Raw genomic sequence first — 20,124 nt, 5'->3', positions numbered from 1 at the left:
AAAAAGTTTTACTCATATAGATTTTATTTTTAAAATAATTATCAAATCTCAAATTTGGTAATAATTTTTCTTGTCTAACTAATATTCTATCATGAACTGTCCAAATTACTCTTAAGTTTTTCATTGCAAACGATGAAACTAACGAATGATAAGACTATTGAGAACTATAAAAGACAAGATGTGACCCTAAAATTGCCAAGAGATTGAAGGATTGGTAAGTACTTCTCAAAAGTTTTTATATAAAAGACTTGAAGGTAATTTGGGTAGTTTATAGTATAATATTAATTGCCATGGAAAAATATTTCGGTGAAATTCACCTGAAATGTGAAGAATTTCAGCCGGTTCGCATACTACCAAAATAAAATATCATCGAAATCGATATTGACAAAAATAACCGGAAAATCGAAGAACTTGTGAGAACCGGCAAATATTCTGAAAATTTCGCAATTTAACATGAGATCTTTTGGCAATTACCTCTCATTACGGTAAAATATAAATATTATTTTTCTCTCTCTGGATTTTAGGGTTATTAGACGGTCCTTAGCCCTTGCTGGCGTTTATCGGAGGTGGTATGCAAACTGGTGCAATTGCTACTTTGTCACCGTCGCCATCCATCTTAATCGTTGTGTTCGTTGTGTTCGTCGTGTTCATCTTCTCCATCATTCTCCACCTCCTCCTCCGCCACCTAAGAGATTATTGCTGCAACAACAAGAAGTCTTCGTTCTTCCTTTGGAAATCACGCGACGGTCACCGATCACTCACATATCTCTCATCGTGTCTCTAGTAGATGCATTTCTCTTGATTCCCGGTCCTTGATTGACTGAGTCTCTCTAATCTTCTTCCACTCAATCATCGGACTCAAAAACCCATCTCCGCAAACTTGGGAATCTTCGAGTTTCACTTCACCTACAATGACATTATTGGACGAAGATTTGCTGAAATTTCTGCGAAGTTCGTTGTTTTTGGGGTTTCATCGGAGGGCGAATCCACGAACTTCGCCAAAAAGTCACACCGTATTAGTTGAAGGTCAAAATTATCATAACATTTGGGATTTGATAGTTATTTTAAAAAATAAGATCTATTTAAAATGAAAAAATTTATAAAAATATCTTGAGTAGAATTTTTTTTTTCATTTTAAATTAACTATGTCGAAAAATTTTCCTAAAAAAATTATTACCTAAATTAAGAGGATGGTCAGATGAAATGTCTTGTCATTTTGATTTTGGTATCAATTTCTCTGTTCTTATCCAAAACAACCAAACAATGGAGTCACATCATAATAGAAATTTGTCGCAAGGGATGAGCAAAGCAAAACATAAATAATTTATTTACTAAGTTAGTGGATTTAGTGTATAACGGCTGCCATATAAAAAACTATGGTTTTAGGCTTTACCCATTATCTTTCATTTCTTTCTTTAATCCATCTTTTCAAGTAGTGTTGGAGCCATGATTCATGAATCATCCCTCTTTATTTCTCCTGAAAGTTCATTATCAAACTGTGTCTTTTGAAACTGACGTAAGAGCTTAAGCAATTAAATTAAGCTTTCATAACCTAATTTTACTTAATTACCTTATTTATTTTTGGTAATAACACCGACGGCGACAATCTTTTAAGATCAAATTACTTCACTACCCTAGTGCATGATGAAAATTAAATTATTTCAAAAAATAAGTCAACAACCTTTACTAAGAAAATAATTTCTAGCAACCCTAAATGAAGGCTTTAAAGCACTGACATAGAGGCCCCAAAATTAAATTTTTTTATTGAATATATTTGTAATTTATCACTAAAAATCGTTCAGATTATTTATTATAGGAATATCTTTAAAATTGAAACAAAATAAACACTGATTTAATTATTTTTAGTAATAAATTAGACAAATATATCTAATAAAAATCTAACTTTTAGGTCTTTATATTTTTTAAACATAAAATGGAGTTATCAGTTCTTTAAGACTTCCATTTTGGGGTGCAAATAATTCTAATTTAGATTTGAACAAATCTATATATCCAAATCACAAGGAGAGGACAGGAAAGGAAATATGCAAAAGTTGGTGGCTATATGGAAGTTCCAAACTCTAGCCACATGCAAACAATCGTGCTATAATGTACGCCAGCTGTTTTGGAAAATTCTCAGATGCTCCATTATCTAAATCTTCATCTTTCCATTTGTCTCTCTAGAAAATCTTTCTCTCTCTAAATTTCAGTCTTCAATTTTCAAATTAGAAAAATCCTTCCACAAAGCTTTTTCTAGAGAACTTCGGCAATTAATTAGGATAATTAAGATTAATTAATAATAATAATAATAATGATGCTTTAATATTTTAATTTAGGAAGCCACCTCGTTTACTTCGTTCTCTTCGTTGTCTCGGTTTTCCATCTCTCCCTCTATAAAAAAGTGAAGGACTTCTTCAGGTCTCATTACTTACCTTCTCCCAAACACACATACGCGTTTTCGTTGCTTCTCTTCGTTTTCTCCTCTGCAATTCCAGCTCAATTTTAGTGTTCAAGGTCGATCATCTTCCGATCCAGCTAAGTATTCGTTCTTCTTTTTCAGTTCTCCTCGGGAAAAATCTGTTTTTTTTTTCCTGATTTGAAGGTTTTAGGGTTTGTTTCAATCCTTCGAATTCCGATACTAGATAGATTTTCTTCTCATGATATTAATCGAATTAGGTTTTCTTCGTAGGAAATCTCATGTCTAGATGAGCTACGTTACCTTATTGCGCAGGCTTCGTCTTCTTCAGTCTTTCTCTGTTGTCTTCCTCTACTGGTTCTATTTCGTCTCATGATTGTGTTCCTCTCTGTTTGATCGGCTTTTTTTTGAGTAATTTTTTTAGCTAAGTTAGTAGATTTGCATCACTATCAAATCGAACTTTTTGGAAAAATTTTGATTCCTGAGAAATAAAGGAAAAAGGAGGAATGTCAACTTTGCAGCCACTGACAAGCTCTGGATCTGAAGGCGATCAGCGTTACGCAGGTGTCGATGACCGGAAAAGGAAAAGGATGCTTTCGAATCGCGAATCTGCGAGGCGATCGAGACAAAGAAAGCAGAAGCACTTGGATGAGTTGATAAGTCAAGTAACCGATCTTGAGAAACAGAACGGTGAAATAGCGCAGAGAGCCGAGACCACACTGCAGCGTTATGACCAGATCGAATCCGAGAATCAGGTTTTGAAGGCTCGAATGGCGGAATTGAATGAAAGGTTGGAGTATCTCAACACTTTCCTTGGTTTTATGGAGGATACGAGCGATCTCTTCATGAACATGCCTGAGGTATCAGATCCTCTGCTGAAACCATGGCAACATCCATGCCAATCACAGCCGATAATGGCTTCTGCTGATCATATGAGCCCAATGTTTTTCTAGTGCGCAAGTTGCTCCTCTGAACTTCAACCATGTCGTTTCATTCTATAAAGTTAGTCTTAGTTTAGTATTGATGTTCATCTTTATGTGAATAGATTAGGTACATGTAGGTGTCTGCTACTGAATTTCTGGTTCTGATTTCAGATAGTATTAGTATGTTTTATTATGGTTTTGTAGCCTGGGTTAAGACATTGTTGTGTTTTAGTTGTTAATGATCGTTTGTTTATGTCTTATGGAGATGGGTTGCTTCCTAATTCTTAAGCGTTGCATGAAAGATGTGGTTTTATCATTTATGATCCGTGAAAATTGAAGTGCAACTTAACTGGGTTTGTTGTGGGAAGTCATGGATGGAATGGCTTCGTCTGCTGTTTAATTTAGGAGGTTTCTGTCGATCTTGTTGATCGAAGACAATATCGATGGATTAAATAAGAGAGCTTTATCACTGTATGGATCTGGAAGAGATTTGCTGCACCAATTTAATTCCGAAGATACTTCTTTTCATAACCTCATCACTGAATCAAGCAGGTTCGTGTGAAATGCTTAAATCGTTGGATTTTTTTTTCATTGGACAGAAAAGATGATTAATTAAAACGAAGAATTTGACAAAGAGTCGTCTTAACTCTAAATTTGTCTAGCACATCCAGTAAGTCTTGTCAGGATTTACAGAAAAGAGAAAACATGTTTGGTCAGGGCTTTGGAAGCTAAATCCTTGAGCTAAGTTTGCAAAAAAAATCACACCCAAAAGGGTAGAAAGGGCTTTCCCTGCTTGAGCAAATTTCCCCCGGCTGCAGATTTTAGTGTAATCGATTGTTAAATCGTTTATTGATAAATGGATGGATCTGGTAATCGATCATGGTTGATCTGATATGAGTTTAAAATTTAAATTTGAATAAAATTGTCAATGTAAAATGCAAATTTGTGTTTGTCTCATTTTTTTTTCCTGGTCAAATCTGGGTATGTCCGGATGTTTTTCTTCCTTTAGTTTGCATTTCTTTTCTATATAGATTTTATGAAAATGGTGTTTCAAGCCATTGGCTAAGTCAACTCATCAATCTCCTCAGTTGTTAGATTTCATGTTCTTTTTAGGAGTCTTTGGGACTGTGGCACATCTGCACAATGACGAATTTAGATGTGTTGATTGGGGGAAAATAAATGGTATAATCCATAGAAAAAGATGAAGAACATCTTATCTGCTACACCATATTTGGTGGACATGACAGGAGGAAAGCTACGGATGACCTAATCCTATCTGAATGTGTGGCTGAGCTTATGTTTTCATGTGAATGAAGCGGTTCGTTTCCTGTGAGAGGAGGATTAGTGTACATTTCATCTAACATATGAGTTCCTGTCATCTAGTAACTTACTAGAGACAAATTTTTCTTTGGATTAAATTTTTTTTTTTTAGGTGGTCAGGAATAAGACATTCATATACTGATATCAAAGCCTCTTGGAATTTTACATAAGCCTCTTGGAATTTTACATCTAACGTTATCATAAAGTAAAACCCACTAAACTAAAACCCACTATAAGAACAGAAACAATCTTGTGATATAGTGGCACTTTTGGCGAGAACATCTGTAGCGAAATTAGGGCCGTGAAGGATAAAATGAAACTGACATGTTGTGAAAGTTGTGGCAAGGGGGAGAATATCCTTCACAAGGTAGTAACATTCCGAGAAGGATGTATCTGTAATGTGAGAAATGTCAATGTCATTATAGGGCTTGATTATCTGTTTCCATAATGATGTGTGAGAGTTGAAACTGTTGTGCACACTGGAGAGCCTTGCACATTGCAAGTGCCTCGGCTACCATAGAATCTTGGACACCTCTACCTTGCCCAAAAGAAAAAAAGGACCTAATGATCATAATTTCAAGTTAAACCTCCTAAGCCGGAGAGGCGGAGATCAACAAAAGAAGAGCCATTTACATTGATCTTTACCCATCCCAATTGAGGAGGTCTCCAATGAACCATACGTTGAACTTGGGGATGTCTTAGTGTTGGAGGTGGTGGAATAAACTCAAGCAAGGCTCTTCGTATAACCTTAATGGCTTCCCAGAGGAGAGAATGGTTGTGAATTATCAATTCGAGATGGATAGATGTCCTAAAGTGCCCAAAGAGAAATTAGAAGTTGATAATGTTTATCATTTTGTTGTGTCCTATTTCAAGATACCCAAATGTAGTAGTAGCATAATATTGATAGAGAAAGACCAGTTCCTTAATTAGCGTCCTATTATAGCTAAGAAAATCAAACAAGAAAAGACAGCTCCAACAGGTTTTTCTCAATGAAAATGTGAAAGTCCATTTCTCAACAAACCACTTCTCCAAACATGAGTAGTCCAAGGGGAATAGAAGAACAAGTGCATTGAAATTTCCTCCTCTAAACAGCACATTGAACACTCACATTTTCATCATGCTAAGCCCCAGGATTAGGAATCTCCAACAACCAAGGAACGTGGAATCAGCAGGGCCTTTCTTCATTTCATTTCTTGTCATAAAGTCAGCCACAATATTGACTTCTCTTGGAATATAATGAACAATGCATCAGTTGAGATACATCATCTAAAATTCAAATCCTTTGTGTCGAAAGTCTCTGTGCATTTATTTTTTCAATTGCTGGATGGATGACATCTAGACGCACAAAGAGCTGAATAGTTAAATGTTTGAAAACACATTACAGATCCAATAATTCAGTTTTTATACATCTAGATGTCGTCCATCCAACGATTGGATTGACTGAACGCACAAAGACATGAACGCAAAGAATCTATATGCCTAAAATACGTATAACTTCCCATGTATTATGGTATTTGTATTTGAAATTGAACCCCTTCCTTCAATTCCATGCTGATACGACACCACCAATTGCGTTATCGACGTCACTGCATGCGTAGGCAATGCAGGGCTTGATGAAGAGCACCACCGTACCTTTCAGTGGCAATTAAAGCTCCAGTTAGGTACACGTTGGAGAAAGACACTGCATGAATACGGACAGCAACGCGCAACACCTGTTGGTGAATACAAAAAGATCATGTAAGTTAACCCAGCTCACCACTTGGATCAAAAGCTCTAAAGCTCGATCGCATCACCACGCACTGCCACAGCTCCATCCATTTGTTCGGTTCCTTGTACTGCAACGATTCCCACTTGCTGTCCTGGTGTAGTCATCTGTCCTAATCCTGTGCTTGAAATGTTGTCTGTGTTGTCTGTTTTGAGGTGAGGCCCCCCGCCAACTAAGGTGCTCCCATCTCAGCTCCCTGACTAGTCATGTCGCGAATTGATTTAGTCCTGTGCAATTAATGTAAAATCAGGCAAAACAAATGGTTGAGATTTTATCTCCATTATAATTTTGGATTTTGTTGAGTATGGTTCATATTTCTCATTGTGTTGCCGGTAAACATAGGATCCTGCTCCTCGATGAGCAGATGGGAGTCTAGGGAGGCTGCCCGGGCGGGGGTGTGAGGACAGCACCCCTATAGCCTGTAGAAGGTCCATTTTTCTGTGGGCCTAAGAGCTTTTTTATAGTTAGGGTGTGAGCCTATGAATAGCTGTGGCTTAGAATTTCTAAGCATCTATATAAATTCTCTTGTAACAAAACATTGTATGTAGTTGTTTTTGAGAAGAATATAGTGAAAGAAACCTAATGCTAGACGTAGTCTCGCATTGAGGTCAATCAAGGTAAAATTCATGTCTTCTTCTTCCTTGTTTTCTATTCTCGCTCTAATCCTAACAGATTTGGACCATAGGCAGCTTTGTCATTGTGTAACACCTAAGCAAGACCTAGCCACTTCTGGGGTACCATCAGGTGTGGAATCTTGAATCATCTCTGCGTTGGGAGCGCATATTCTTTACATTTTTTCATTACACAATAAGTGTTTTAAGTGTTTATTGGGACTCGCATTTGAGTACTTGTAAAATAATTCAAAAGTAAGACCTTCGGTTGATTCCTTATGAACCTTGATCCTATTATATAGTAGAAAAATGTCAAGAGAACAATATGTACTCTCCTAATAAGGAGGTCATTCACGCTTTGAATACCGTATTGCAATGTGCCAAATGAATATCTACCTAACAAACAAGCAAAGGCTATACGTGCAATCAAGGAACGAAGTTTTGCCCGGTTCGCTACCCGGCGAACCGGCGAACTGTCGAAATATGGCCGAGATCTTGGCGATATTTCGCCCCACATATAGAAAATTTCGCCTCCGATTTTTGGGTATTTTTACTCGATAATTTTGGTAAATTTGATGGCTATCCTAATCTGATGCAAATATATAGTAAATTTGAATTATTTCTTAAAAATTATTCTATTTAAATTCTCCTATTTAGTCACATTTAATATGTTACCTTCTGAGGCCTACATCATTCAGACATAATTGGAATGATTATCCATTCACTCTGAAGATTCTATTACAAGATTTATCAATAATTTAAATTGTTTCCATAAATTATTTCATGTATACACTCTTCCCTAATCACATTTGGCATGTTGACTTTTGGTAATTTTCGCCACATGAGTTTTAGGGTATTTTTGGTCATTTTGAACCTAAATTTGATGCCTATCCTAATTTGATGCAAATATATGGTAAATTTAAATTATTTCCTATAAATATTTCCATTTAAATCTCCTGCCTAGCCACATTTAACGTGTTACCTTCTAAGGCCTAAATCATTCTTGACATAGTTGGAATGATTAACCGACGATTCCATTACAAAATCCCTTCATAATTTAAATTGTTTCCATAAATTATTTCATGTATATACTCTTCCCTAACCACGTTTGGCATGTTGACTTTTGAGGACTAGATCACTTGAATATAGTTGGTAAGATTGCTCATTAATCTTGAAGATTTTGTTATAAAATGTCTTTCTATTTTTAAATTATTCTATGTAGATTCTCCTCCTAATTACATTTAGTACATTAAATTTTGAGTCTTGAATCATTGGGATAGAATTGGTAAGATTGTAATAAAATTACAAGAGAAATCGCCTAAAAAGTGCAAGAAATAACATAAAAAAAAATTTTAAAATTTCCAATATATCGCCGCAATATATTGTTTCATTTCAGTTATCCAGGGGGCGAAATTATCGAATTTCTGCAAAAAGAAGTTCCTTGCGTGCAATCATATCTGATCCTTATTTATATGTTTATTGCACGGATGTAAACTTATTGATTCGGGTAGTGGATATCTGATTATATTTGAATATGCATGGAAACAGAAAGTTACACTCTACATGGTTTCAAGTATAAAAGAGGAAATTGTTTAACTTACGTTGTTGGATTATTAACACGTATATGTTCAATCGTAAGGCAAGATTTTGATTTTATTATATTGACTAAAATAGAATTTAATACTATTGATCACCACTGTTACTATGAGAAATGACGGCTGAGATGTAGGGTCTTCTAGGTATGCCTCTTCCATTTGCTTAACGTGTCTCCTTAGTGAAGTTCTTTTAGTACTAAAGAAGAATTATTAGTCTATTAATTCATGTTCAAAAGTAAAAATTTTCCTATATTAATTTCAGACTTGGTTGTATTAAAACTCATCCCCCCAAACCCCCAATTCCCTCATAGAAGCCAGGCATTAGTCCACGCACCCACAAACAAATAAATTTTATTTAACCCCCACTTTTTAGCATGTGAATCCATTAAAACTCTCATAACAGCAGTGTTAGCATTTTCATTAGGGATACGGGTCCCATCCTGAAATCAAGTCACCATTGGATGAGATCTAGGCAAAACAATTGGAGTAGATTGACTCATTGAGTTAAGTGGCAACTCATTGGAGAGAGAGAGAGCGACATATATTATCAACCAAATCATGTGTAGGAGGTAAAGTCAACTGAGTGAAATGCTGCCCAAGTGTAGTCTGTCTGTCCATGTAAATGAGCTTAACTAAAAATGTTATCAATGAAATCCCCTTGTGTAGGAGTAGCAGGTCCATTAGTGTTACTTAAATCGATAGAAACTAATGGCCCATTTAAACGATTTAAACACTCAACTGAATCAAGCAGTCCAGAATCTTTATTACTCAGGCCCTAGGACTTCAAGAATAAATAACACCAGTTCAAATTCAGAAATTGGAGTAGATGCAAGAGCCAAAGCATCGGAAATTTTGACTTCAGAAGGTATTCATTCATGGAATCAGCTTCCTTCTTTTCATTATGCAATTGAAGCCGGAGCTGCATCACCCTTGCTTGAGATGAAGAGGCATAGGTAGCAATCAACACATTTCATACCTGAAAAGGAGTCTTTTAAGCCAACCACTTGGGAATGAACAGAGTCGGTGAGGGAGGAAAGAAGCCAACTCAACAGCAGTTGATCTTGTTTATGCCAAGTAAAGAAAGTTGGATTCGGTCTTAGAGATGCAAAGTCAGAGTCAAGAAATGGATCAGGACGAGGATTCGTTCAATCAAACAAGAGACATGAAACCAGTGGTGTTTAACAATAGCAGAAATTGAGAATGCCAATATCAAATAATTCTCTCCAGGAAGATTGACAGACAAATAATGATGGACATTTGAAAATGAACGAGAAGAAAACGAATCCAGAGGTTGCACATCAGATGTAGATGAATCAGAAGCCATGAATCACAAATCTTGCTAAATCTTGACAAGCAAAAAAACTTGGATATCTTGAATCAAAAGTCACAAATCTTGGATTTCTCACACTGAAACTAGATCTTAAATCTTAGAACATAGAACGCAGAAAACAGAGCTTGAAACTCAGATTTGAAACCACCACAAACCAAATATGTAACCAAAGACCACGCTGAAAACAGACCAGAAATGCAAGCCAACTCTGTAATCCCAGACCAGAAACACAGGCTTCTAACAAAAAACACAGATCTTGAACACACTAGAAAAACACAGATTAAAAAAAAAAAACTGGTTTGAGAAGAAGAACACTGATTTGAGAAGCAGAACTAGAAGAAACAGAAACCATCCGTAAATCTCATTTGAAACGACTTGGTCGCCTTCATTTCCATAGCTTTGTTGAGGAGAAACGAACAAGTTTCAAGAAAAGTAACCCATAAAAGTAACGCAAATTTCGAGAAACTTGTGTCACAAATCAAGAGGAGTAGGTTCAAGAAATGAACCAGAGCAAGAAAAACGAACTAGGGTCAAACCCAAGCGACTGATGCCATGGTTACAATAAACTCGATGGTTACCTTAATACAGGTCCATCATAAAATATATATATACACAAAGTGTAGTTACAAAATAGAATAGCTGCATGACTAATTACAAAAACATTATCTATTCCTTAATAAAATTCAATGATTTGATTATAAAAAAATAAAATAAAAATAAAAATAAAATTCAATGATTATAACGTTTCTCTTTGAATCAAATTTTGAGTTCAATAGTTATCAGTGAATTGACTGGAAAACTATAAATACCATCTACAATTTAAGGGTTATTTTCTGCAGGGGAAACGATACACTGTAAATGTCAATTCAATAAAAAAAAATTGGGTTTTGCTCACTGATGAGTCAAGCTTCAATTCAGTTGCTTCTTGAGCTAATGATGGCCCTAGGCAATTGAATCAAGATCGTAACCAAAATCGTAGCATTGAAAACAATCTGTAATCAGTAACAAAACCTAAAGATTACAAACATGAAAAATCCCAAAAAGAGCAACGAAGAAGAAGATAAAACCACCAATTCCTTGCAGGAAAAGAGCATAGATTGTTAAAGAGGAAAGGATAATGTTTGTCATGAGGAGGGGGCAGTTGGTCGCCAGTGGGGTGAATGGGTGGGGGTGGGTTCTGGTGGGGGACGACAGTGGGTTGGTTTTCGGCAAAGTGTATGTACAAGATGGGCATGGGAGGGTATTATTGTCATTTCCCTATTCAGAGGGCATTTGAATAATTTGAAATCCAAATTTTAAATGATTTAAATAAAAGCAAGGACATTTGAGTAATCTTGTAACTCATTTTAATAGCAAATTAATTGTGGATAATTTTTTAATTATGCATATGAGTGCCATGTAATTTATGAAATAATAGTGGACAGTCACTAGTTTCACCCCAAATATAGTGGTGCACTGTAATTTGCTCTAAACTCAATTATATTATGATTTTTTTTATATAGAATTACATTAGAACTTTATTAATATTTGAATGGTTAACTCTGGACTTTTTTTCCCCTCTTCTTCTCCAAATCAAATAGCAACCATATATAGGATTTATATTCTACAATTCTCACACTATGTAAATTTACTGTAATTTCTATCTGTAATTTATTGTAATTTCTATATAAGATTGCAACACGTGACAGTTAATTATCCAGGCTAAATTTAAGCCTCAATAAAAGAGGAAAGACAAAATTGATGGGTTTTAATCGTGACGGTGGAAAATTTAACTACCACCGGTCACAATCCTAAATAAGAATTATAGAGAATTGTGAGATAGTAGATTATTCTAAAGCAAAATACTCGAGATAATTAATGAACATAGTTTTAAGAATCAAAATTTCCTTTAGCCCGAATCATTGTATGTCCAAGATATTCTAAGAATCAATCAAGTAGAATCCAACATGAAATCCAAATCATTCCGGATTCATTCACTTACAAAGTTACAATCCTGTGGATTCCAATCTTATATAAGGCCATAAAACATTTAAGAACATAATCAAGAAAAGCTTTTTCTTTTTGGGTTCGAAAGAAAAAAAAATAAAGAAATTAAATTATTCAAAGAATAAGTAGAAAATCTTTTCAGTTGAAATTCAAGAATTATAAAGAAAGATGGACGAATCATCCACCATGTTCTAGATAACTTGAATTTTAAAGTTCCAGCCGCAAGACAACTTCTTGTTTATTCATTTTTACTTCTATTTTTATTCTCATAGCTGCTAATGAAGCTGAATTGCACACAGAAACTCACTGGATAAGAATTTAACAGACTGTGAGGTCATATGGGCTACTATAATATCCTATTGATTAAAGAATACTATAAGCCAAACCAACATACATCCACACTGCAACTCTGAAAGCTTATTCATATAACCAAGATTTATTTTCTAAAGTTCAAGAACCCACAAAATTATTTCACAAGAAAACCAGGAGAAACTGCAAATCTAACACACAGACAAGTTCTACTAAAAAGGGGTGGAAAAACACAAAAACCACATACAGATAACTGATGAAGATGCATCGATCCATAAGAGTAGTCATGGAAATGATAACCAGAAGAAGGAGGAGGAGGAGAGACTAATAAATCCTTCAGTCCTCGTAGGTTCGGCACTCATCGGTTTCTGGGTTGTCCTTGCAGTAAGTCTCCAAAGGGTCAGAATCCTTCTTCCTCTGTCTTGCATGGCTAGCAGCTGCACTCACCTCTTCCACTTCATCCCATGCAGCTGCGCACTCGCCGCTAGTTGGGTCGTCCGCACAGGTCTCTTCTGCACTCTTTATGCTCTCCACCACCTTCTCAGATATCTTCTCTGGTGCAGTTCTCACTAACACAAGATTTGCTCTTCTTCCTCCAAGGTTTCTCAGCTTCATGTTCTGATTAAGGCTAACGAAACATGGAGAGACTCCAATCTTCTGTGTGTTGTTGGGTGAATCGTCTGCCTTAGCCACAGTTCTTCCAGTGGACGATAGACTCACACCAGCTAGTGTTGTTGCCATTTCTGCTCTTCTTTCTCTTCTAATTCGAATTGAGATCGTTTTTCTGTAATGAAAACCAACTAGAAGCGAGGGAGATGAACGATGAACCCTGGAAGCATTATAGCTGCATCTCTCTTCTCTATCTAAACACACACTTCTTATCGGTTCCAAACCAACGAAACAGCTCCACGTTTCAATAACTTTGAGATATTTTTTTATTATTGCTGTTGGGAGGTCCAGTCCCATGGAATCTGCTAAAGGAAAAGTCTATCTTACCCTTCACCTCCCAGCGGATTTATTTAATGTGTTCTGGCTTGTTTTTGTTCAAACAAAAGGACAATTCGGGTCATCATAAAATGGAAAGATAGGCTGGGGATCGCATTTTGCTTTAGTTAATGCGCATTGACTATTAAACGGATTGTTGGATCGAGATTTCGATCTTAACCATTGAATTTCGACTATCGAGATTGAGATCTTCGATCGAAATCTCGATCTGACAGCGAGATTGACGTGTCCTACTCATTAAATGCATATGACACAAGCAAGGTTCCAGGGATGGGATCCGAACGATCAACCCCAATCAGCGTTTGGATAAGTTAATAGTGCATTTGAAGGATGTTGATTGAGTAGTACAATTGACATTTTGGAACCTTTGGTGCCCACTGTACGCTATGTAAATTTTGTTAAATTTCTACCGCTTAAAAAATGGTTGGATTTATTTTAAAGAATTTTTTTTAATTGATTATGTGTGTACGTGGTATCCATTAAAGCAATTCAAAAAATAACACCGGACGGGTGCCTTGACTCATTGTTGCTAGATTTTATCCTCTTTTCGATTAGAAATTTAGAACCCGCAGCAAGACCGAGTAGAAGAGTTAATTTCACCAAAAACAGAAGAAATAGTAAATAATAATAATAATAATAATAATAATAAAAAAATAAATCATTTTGCCAACTTATCTCTCCAGCTTGGATTTTCTGCACTCAATTCAAGCCTCATTCAACACCGGAGGAAAGGTAAAAAAAATCCATCAACAATTAAACCTTTTTTTTGGGTAAATGATGAACCTTTTCTCACAATCTAATGAAGTAATCGTTTGTCAACTACCATATTTTGAAAGCAGCCTCTTATTCTTCCTCTCCCTCCCATCGGAGGTGGCCTTTTCAAAACTCGAAATTGCACCTTCGAAAAACTGAAAAATCTGGTGGGGGAAGAAAGCAAAAAAGAACATGAGTGAAAAGTGAATCCCTTCGCCCATCTATGTTGTTTAGTGCAGGGTATGGATTATGGTATAATTTCCTTTTATAATTAAGGGTATAATCATCATCTCGCCTCAACCATTTACGGCAATGGGAGGGTGTTTAACTTTTTTTGGACCTACATGTAGTTTTTGAACAATTAGACGATGCCAAAAGTTTGGTGAGAGAATCACTGGTGTCCAAGTAAAAAACTCTAATAACAACAGGGGTGTACATGCATGTGAAAAATTTTAGTAATAATAACAAAAACAACAACAACAAAAAATAATGATAATAAAATCACATTATAATGTAATTGGGGACAAGCATACAAAATTGAAGGAAAAAAACAAAAGAAAAGCAGAGATATGGGTGAAGGTGCAAAGGTAAACAATAGATGAGTAATGAACGTAAAGAAAAGCTTGGGTTTCATCTTTCTTAACCTAGCTGTCTTTTTTTCCACCAGAACCCATCATTGACAACAAGCAAAAACCCACTAGCATTTTGTATGGTGAGAGTATCATTGTTTAACTTTGGACAGTTGAACACTTCCACCTCTTCTATGAGGGGGCAATGCAAGAACTTGTTGCTGCTGCACACATCATGTAGTGCTGCTAGGTCCTCCAAATATAGGCGCTTCAGCCGTGGGAAGGGTGATCTGATGATTTCTCTAGTATTCCCTACCGACTCCTCCCCCACAACTACTTCTCCTTCTTCGAGTATTACTTCTATTTCATCGCAATTCACAATTGAAATATCTTCCAAGTTGTTGAACAAGCGAGGCATTTCCTTGGTGAAGACCATCTTCAACCTATGGCAATTCACTATGCTTATGAGCTTCAGATGACCAAAGCAATTTATTGGTGAGAGAGACAGATTACTGTTGCCAATTATCCTTTTCAAATTTGGCAATCCTATTAGGCTCAATACGGTAAAGGAATCTGGGTGGTGATAAGCCATTGCTTCATCCATCACCTTCTCCAAGTCCTTGCAATCCTCTATTATGACTTTGCTAGCAATATTACATGTGGGCAAACATGTCACACCCGAGCAACCCTGCATTTCCAAGCCCCGTAGATTTTGGGATCCATTGAGTGCCTCTAGGGCGTCTTGCTTGACTTTGCAATTTATCAGTTCCAACCGCTTCACCTTGTTGGCTAGAGGTTTGAACCAATCAGAAATGGTGATATATTGAATATGAAGGTATGTTAAGTTGGTCAAGTTGGACAACTCCTTCACATCAAGGATGGAGTTAGTGCTAGAGAACCCACTTTCCTCTTCCTCATTGTCTTCATCACTTACCCTCCATTTTGTTTCACTTATTTTCAATTCCTCCAATAGGCGCAAATGAGAAATTGCCCCCCGTTGGAAAGAAACATTGCTATGTGCCACATCCAAGTGTCTTAGATTTTTTAGACCTTCCACACATTCAGAATTGAGGATTTGCCTATGTAAGCTTTCACATCCCCACAAGTCTAAAACTTGGAGCTGCTGTAGCATTCCCAATGCAGGCAACACCTCTAAATTTACACAATTGTACAACATAAGAACTCGAAGACTCACCAAACATGACAAAGAATCTGGGAGAGATTTCAATGATTTTGTCATAGAAAGATCAAGCACACTAAGATGATTCATATGTTGGAAGAAATTTGTTGGAGGAATAACAGTGAGAGTCTCATTACTCGACAACAACAAAGTGGTTAGTTTTGGGCACATCGGTCCCAACTCTGGTAACTTCTCTATTTGGGTATCCATGAGTGAGATCCATGTTGCGTCTGACCACTCATGAGCCTCTGGTGCATCTATTAATGACCTACCACTTCTTATCAAGACCTTGTTGGGGCTAATACTATCAGAGAGATATCCTGAAGATCTAATTATCCAAATTCCAAGCTCTCGAAACATATCATGCATCCTCACAACACTCGGATCATACTCTCTATCTTCCAACATGCAAGCAATTTTCAAGCTTCCAATCAGCGCCTCACATTTATTCCTAGTAGCTGTCAGGCTTCCTAATGTATCTACCAATCCATTTCCAACACAATAAGCTAATGTTTCTTCTTTCCATATGTCAAAATATTCAGGAAAGCAAGCACAATAAAGAAATAGACCCTTGAGCATTTCATCTTCCAAGCTATCAAAACTGAACTTGAGAGTATCAAATACTTTGTCTTTCATACCTCGGAGATTGGTGATTGATTGCTCCATTTCCCTCACTGCATTTTCCCACTCCCCAACGTCATGTCGATTTGCCATTGTATGGGCGACAGTGACTATTGCAAGAGGAAGACCCTTGCACTTTTTAACAATTTTTCTAGCAAAGCACTCTATACCAGCAACATCAACATGTCGACTAACAATTTCGACAAAGAGGTTCCATGACTCGTCCTCTGATAGTGGATGCACCAATATAATTCTCGCAGCACCCATATCAGTGCAGACATCTTTACTCCGACTGGTCACCATGATCTTGCTGTTGTGTTCGTGCATTCCAGGGTGAGGGATTCCAACATCCTCGATGTTGAACTTGGATTTGGGCCACACATCATCGAAGATTAGGAGAAATTTCTTCGTTCTTAGCACATCGAACAACTTCTCTTTCGCATCATGCTCACTATAATCTTTTGCTAGATCTAACCCGAGGCGCTTACCGATGCGGGTTTGGATAATTTTCATGTTGGGAGTGGCAGAAACTGTGACCATTATCACGGTATCAAAACAAGGATTCTTTTTGAAGTAATTGTTCACTTGTTTGGCCAGAGTGGTTTTGCCCACTCCACCCATGCCGCATACTACGATGATCTCAATTTCAGGGTCCTTTATGCAATCAAGTATGATTTCAGTAGATGGCCTGATCTCAGTTGTTTCCGGCTCGATTGGCATCTCCACCGCTGTCTCCAGAGATGGCTCCCTTGTCAGAGCAATTTGTTTGTACAAACTCTCCTTCGTCTTTTGCGTGAGTTCTGCGGATCTCTTGCTCAGTTTGTAGCGTGACCAGCAGTTCATGCACCCTGTTTCCTCCAACTTCTTTTCTATGTCAACGGCATCCTTTTCGATTTGACTGACGGCTTCGAACCAGTTGCTCGCTACGTCGGTCTTCACTCTTCCAGCTTTTGCTTCTGCTTGTAGCTTGTGTTGCTTATCGTTCCTAGTTGCCTGGAGTTCTCCAAGTACGCTTTGCAACTCAGCTGTGTTGTCTTTGGAGCTCGTCATGTACTTGAAACTGATAAGAAAGGGAGCAATCAGATATTTGTCGATAACACTGACAGATGGCCCAACAAAATCCATGACAACGCACTAGATGGATGTGAAAGAAAGAAGATGGCAGTGAAATTGACTCTGTGAGCTTATGAAACTGGGGAGTGGTGATGTATGTATCTGTTGTGTATGAAGACGAAAAACGCAGATTCAAAATGCCCAAGACAGAATATAGAAAGAAGGTTAGGGAAACTTATGGACAGATCACAAGTTACGAAGATGGGAAAAATGGAGTTGTTGTGTAGAGATCCAGCGGAGGAAGGAAGTTGAAAAACGAAAGCCTGCAAGAGAATACAGAAAGAACCAAAGAAAGGTGATGAGGAAGACCTGAGACGTGTTGAGTATGGAGGCTATGATTGATCGATTTGAGCGGGGGATATTTATAACGCCTCTGGTCATGTGTGATTGGATTACTTTAATGCCAAATGGCATAATCCTATGATGAAATTACAGGGAATTGCAGGGAAAGAAATTACAGAGGATGTCAATTTTTTATTTTTTATTTTTTATTTTTTATTTTTTATATTTTCAGAGAAAAAGACTTTACCAGACTAAATATCATATAAGAATTTCATGAAGATTCTAAACAAGAAGAAGATTTTTGGATGGAGGCGTACGGTAGGAGACCTTTGGATGGGGTGTATTAGTGTACTAGCGACTTTTTTTGTTATTTTTTAAATAGTTCTTTTATAGTTAATTAATCTCATACATCAATGGTTATAGTTTTGAATTTAGATATACCTGATATTTCCTCTTAAAACCAATAAATAATTCAATGAAAAGAATAACACTTCTAGTGATCGGATTTTTATAATATGTCAAGTTGATAGAGGAAGTCTCCCAAGATTTTTTTTAAGATTTATTAATAAAAAATTTATTAATTTTTTGCCAAATAATATCTGTCAACAGATTAAAGCATGTGTCCATCTTCAGAAGATAATGGTAGTGATAGGTTCATATGAAAACATTCTCCAAATGGGGTGATTCACTGTTCTCATAGCTTATGAAGCTATTTCAAATAAACTAATAATGTCGGCTCTTGATTCGAACACATCAACTTTTTGGGATTTGATTTTGAAACTAAAACTACTAAGTAGATTGTGCTTGTTTACTTGGTTTGCAAGCAAAGATCACCTCTTAACGAATGCTCGCAAAAAATATTTGAAACTCTAGAATGGAGATGGATGCAATTTTTATAGTGCTGGAGTGGAAGACAATATGCATGTTTTCGAGACTCGTGGTTTTACTATGGGTATATGAAATCAGCTAGTCAACCCGACTTGTCGAAATTCATTTGTTACTTGTGATTGAACCTCTTGGTATGAACTTAACATTTGTGGAGAAGCTTCTAAATGGTATTCAAGATAGCCAAAGAAATTCGTTTGAGTGATTCATTTTTTGTGGAACTAGAGGAATAAAGATGTGCATGATATCGATTATGTTTGACTTGGAAATGAGAAGTTAATAATTGAGGATTATTTTACTACAGTAAAGGATGCATGGGAATCATGCAATGCGAAAGTACAGAAATCACCAAGTATTACAAAGAAGTGTAATTGGTTTAACCCACCAAAGGGTTGGTTTAAATGTAATACTGACACCTCCATGATCAAACAATGTCAAATTGCTTAAGCGGGAGGAGTTATTAGAGACTATAGTAGAGCTTTTCGAAACAGATTCACAAAAAATGTGCAAAGTAATGAAGTTCTAGAAACTAAACTTTTGGTATTGAAGGAAGGATTGAGCATTGCTTTCAATATGGAGGCATGACCTATTGAAATAAAATCTGACTCTCACCAGGGTATCCTGCTTCTTCATCCTTATTCAAAGATCCAAAGAAAGTTTGGGAACATTATTAATGACATCCGTAAAAAATTCATATCAAATGGACATGTAGTTTCACCCACATTAAACGGGAATGAAACTAAGTAGTCGATTGGTGTTCAAGAATGTTGTCTAATGAGATGAAAATCTTGAAAATCATACAAAAGCCACTTCCAAAATTAGAGAAATTTCTTTAGGCTGATAATGATAAGTTGGTTGAGTCAAATTAATTTTTTCTTTGTTTTATTTTATCCAAATTAAAAAGAGTCAATGGTGGTAAAGTCCGCAGTCCACTAATAATGCCAAATTGCCTGACACACACACACCTTTGAAAAACGTAATCCGAAAAAGTGACAACTGACAACCAGAGTGGTTTTGCGTTTGCCCACTCCACTCCACGAGTCCAGATCTGCGACCCGTAAGGGGAGCATTTTGTGCTCCCCCGACGGCTTAAAACCACAAAAAACAGGGGGGGGGCCAGGGTGGTGATGGGAGTTTTTTTTTTTTCTTTTTTACATTTTCAGTGGTGGGGCCCACTTTTTTTGTGGTGGAAAACCCGTCGGGGGTGATGATCCGGATTCCCCCACTCCACCCATGCCCCAAAGTCAATGATATTTTTCAAAAAAGTACTGACAACTCACATGTGTTGATGACCGAGATGATTTGGAAGACCCATGAGAACACATGACAGTGCACGCAAGTCGCAACTTAACTTTTGGGGAAAGAGAAAAAAGACATTTGGAATTTTGGATAGCGGAAGTGAACCCCTAGGACTTTTTTGGTTTTTGGTAATCAACCCCTAGGACTTAAGAATTCGAAACCTTC

General features: G+C 36.8%; 3 protein-coding genes across 3 annotated transcripts; 1 reads left to right on the top strand and 2 right to left on the bottom strand.

Annotated features, from left to right (window-relative positions):
• The first annotated feature begins 2,919 nt into the window (after positions 1 to 2,919).
• On the top strand, positions 2,920 to 3,366 carry LOC149019524 (bZIP transcription factor 53-like). Its single transcript, XM_089154103.1, has one exon. It carries the CDS (start codon positions 2,920 to 2,922, stop codon positions 3,364 to 3,366), a length of 447 nt encoding a protein of 148 aa, XP_089010229.1.
• A 9,142-nt stretch (positions 3,367 to 12,508) lies between these two features.
• Positions 12,509 to 13,094, bottom strand: LOC149019523 (calvin cycle protein CP12-1, chloroplastic-like). The gene has a single exon (XM_089153521.1). The coding sequence runs from the start codon at positions 12,991 to 12,993 to the stop codon at positions 12,589 to 12,591; it is 405 nt and encodes a 134-aa protein (XP_089009647.1). The 5' UTR covers positions 12,994 to 13,094; the 3' UTR covers positions 12,509 to 12,588.
• Positions 13,095 to 14,649: 1,555 nt separating this feature from the next.
• On the bottom strand, positions 14,650 to 17,505 carry LOC149019522 (disease resistance protein RPS2-like). The gene has a single exon (XM_089154102.1). It carries the CDS (start codon positions 17,503 to 17,505, stop codon positions 14,650 to 14,652), a length of 2,856 nt encoding a protein of 951 aa, XP_089010228.1.
• Positions 17,506 to 20,124: the final 2,619 nt, after the last annotated feature.

This window comes from Hakea prostrata, chromosome 4 (assembly GCF_041222555.1).
Source record: "Hakea prostrata isolate BN-2017 chromosome 4, UWA_Hpros_2, whole genome shotgun sequence".
Lineage (NCBI taxonomy): Eukaryota > Viridiplantae > Streptophyta > Magnoliopsida > Proteales > Proteaceae > Hakea > Hakea prostrata.
The sequence above is the reverse complement of the archived record's forward strand: the minus strand, read 5'-3'. Positions and strand labels throughout refer to the sequence as shown.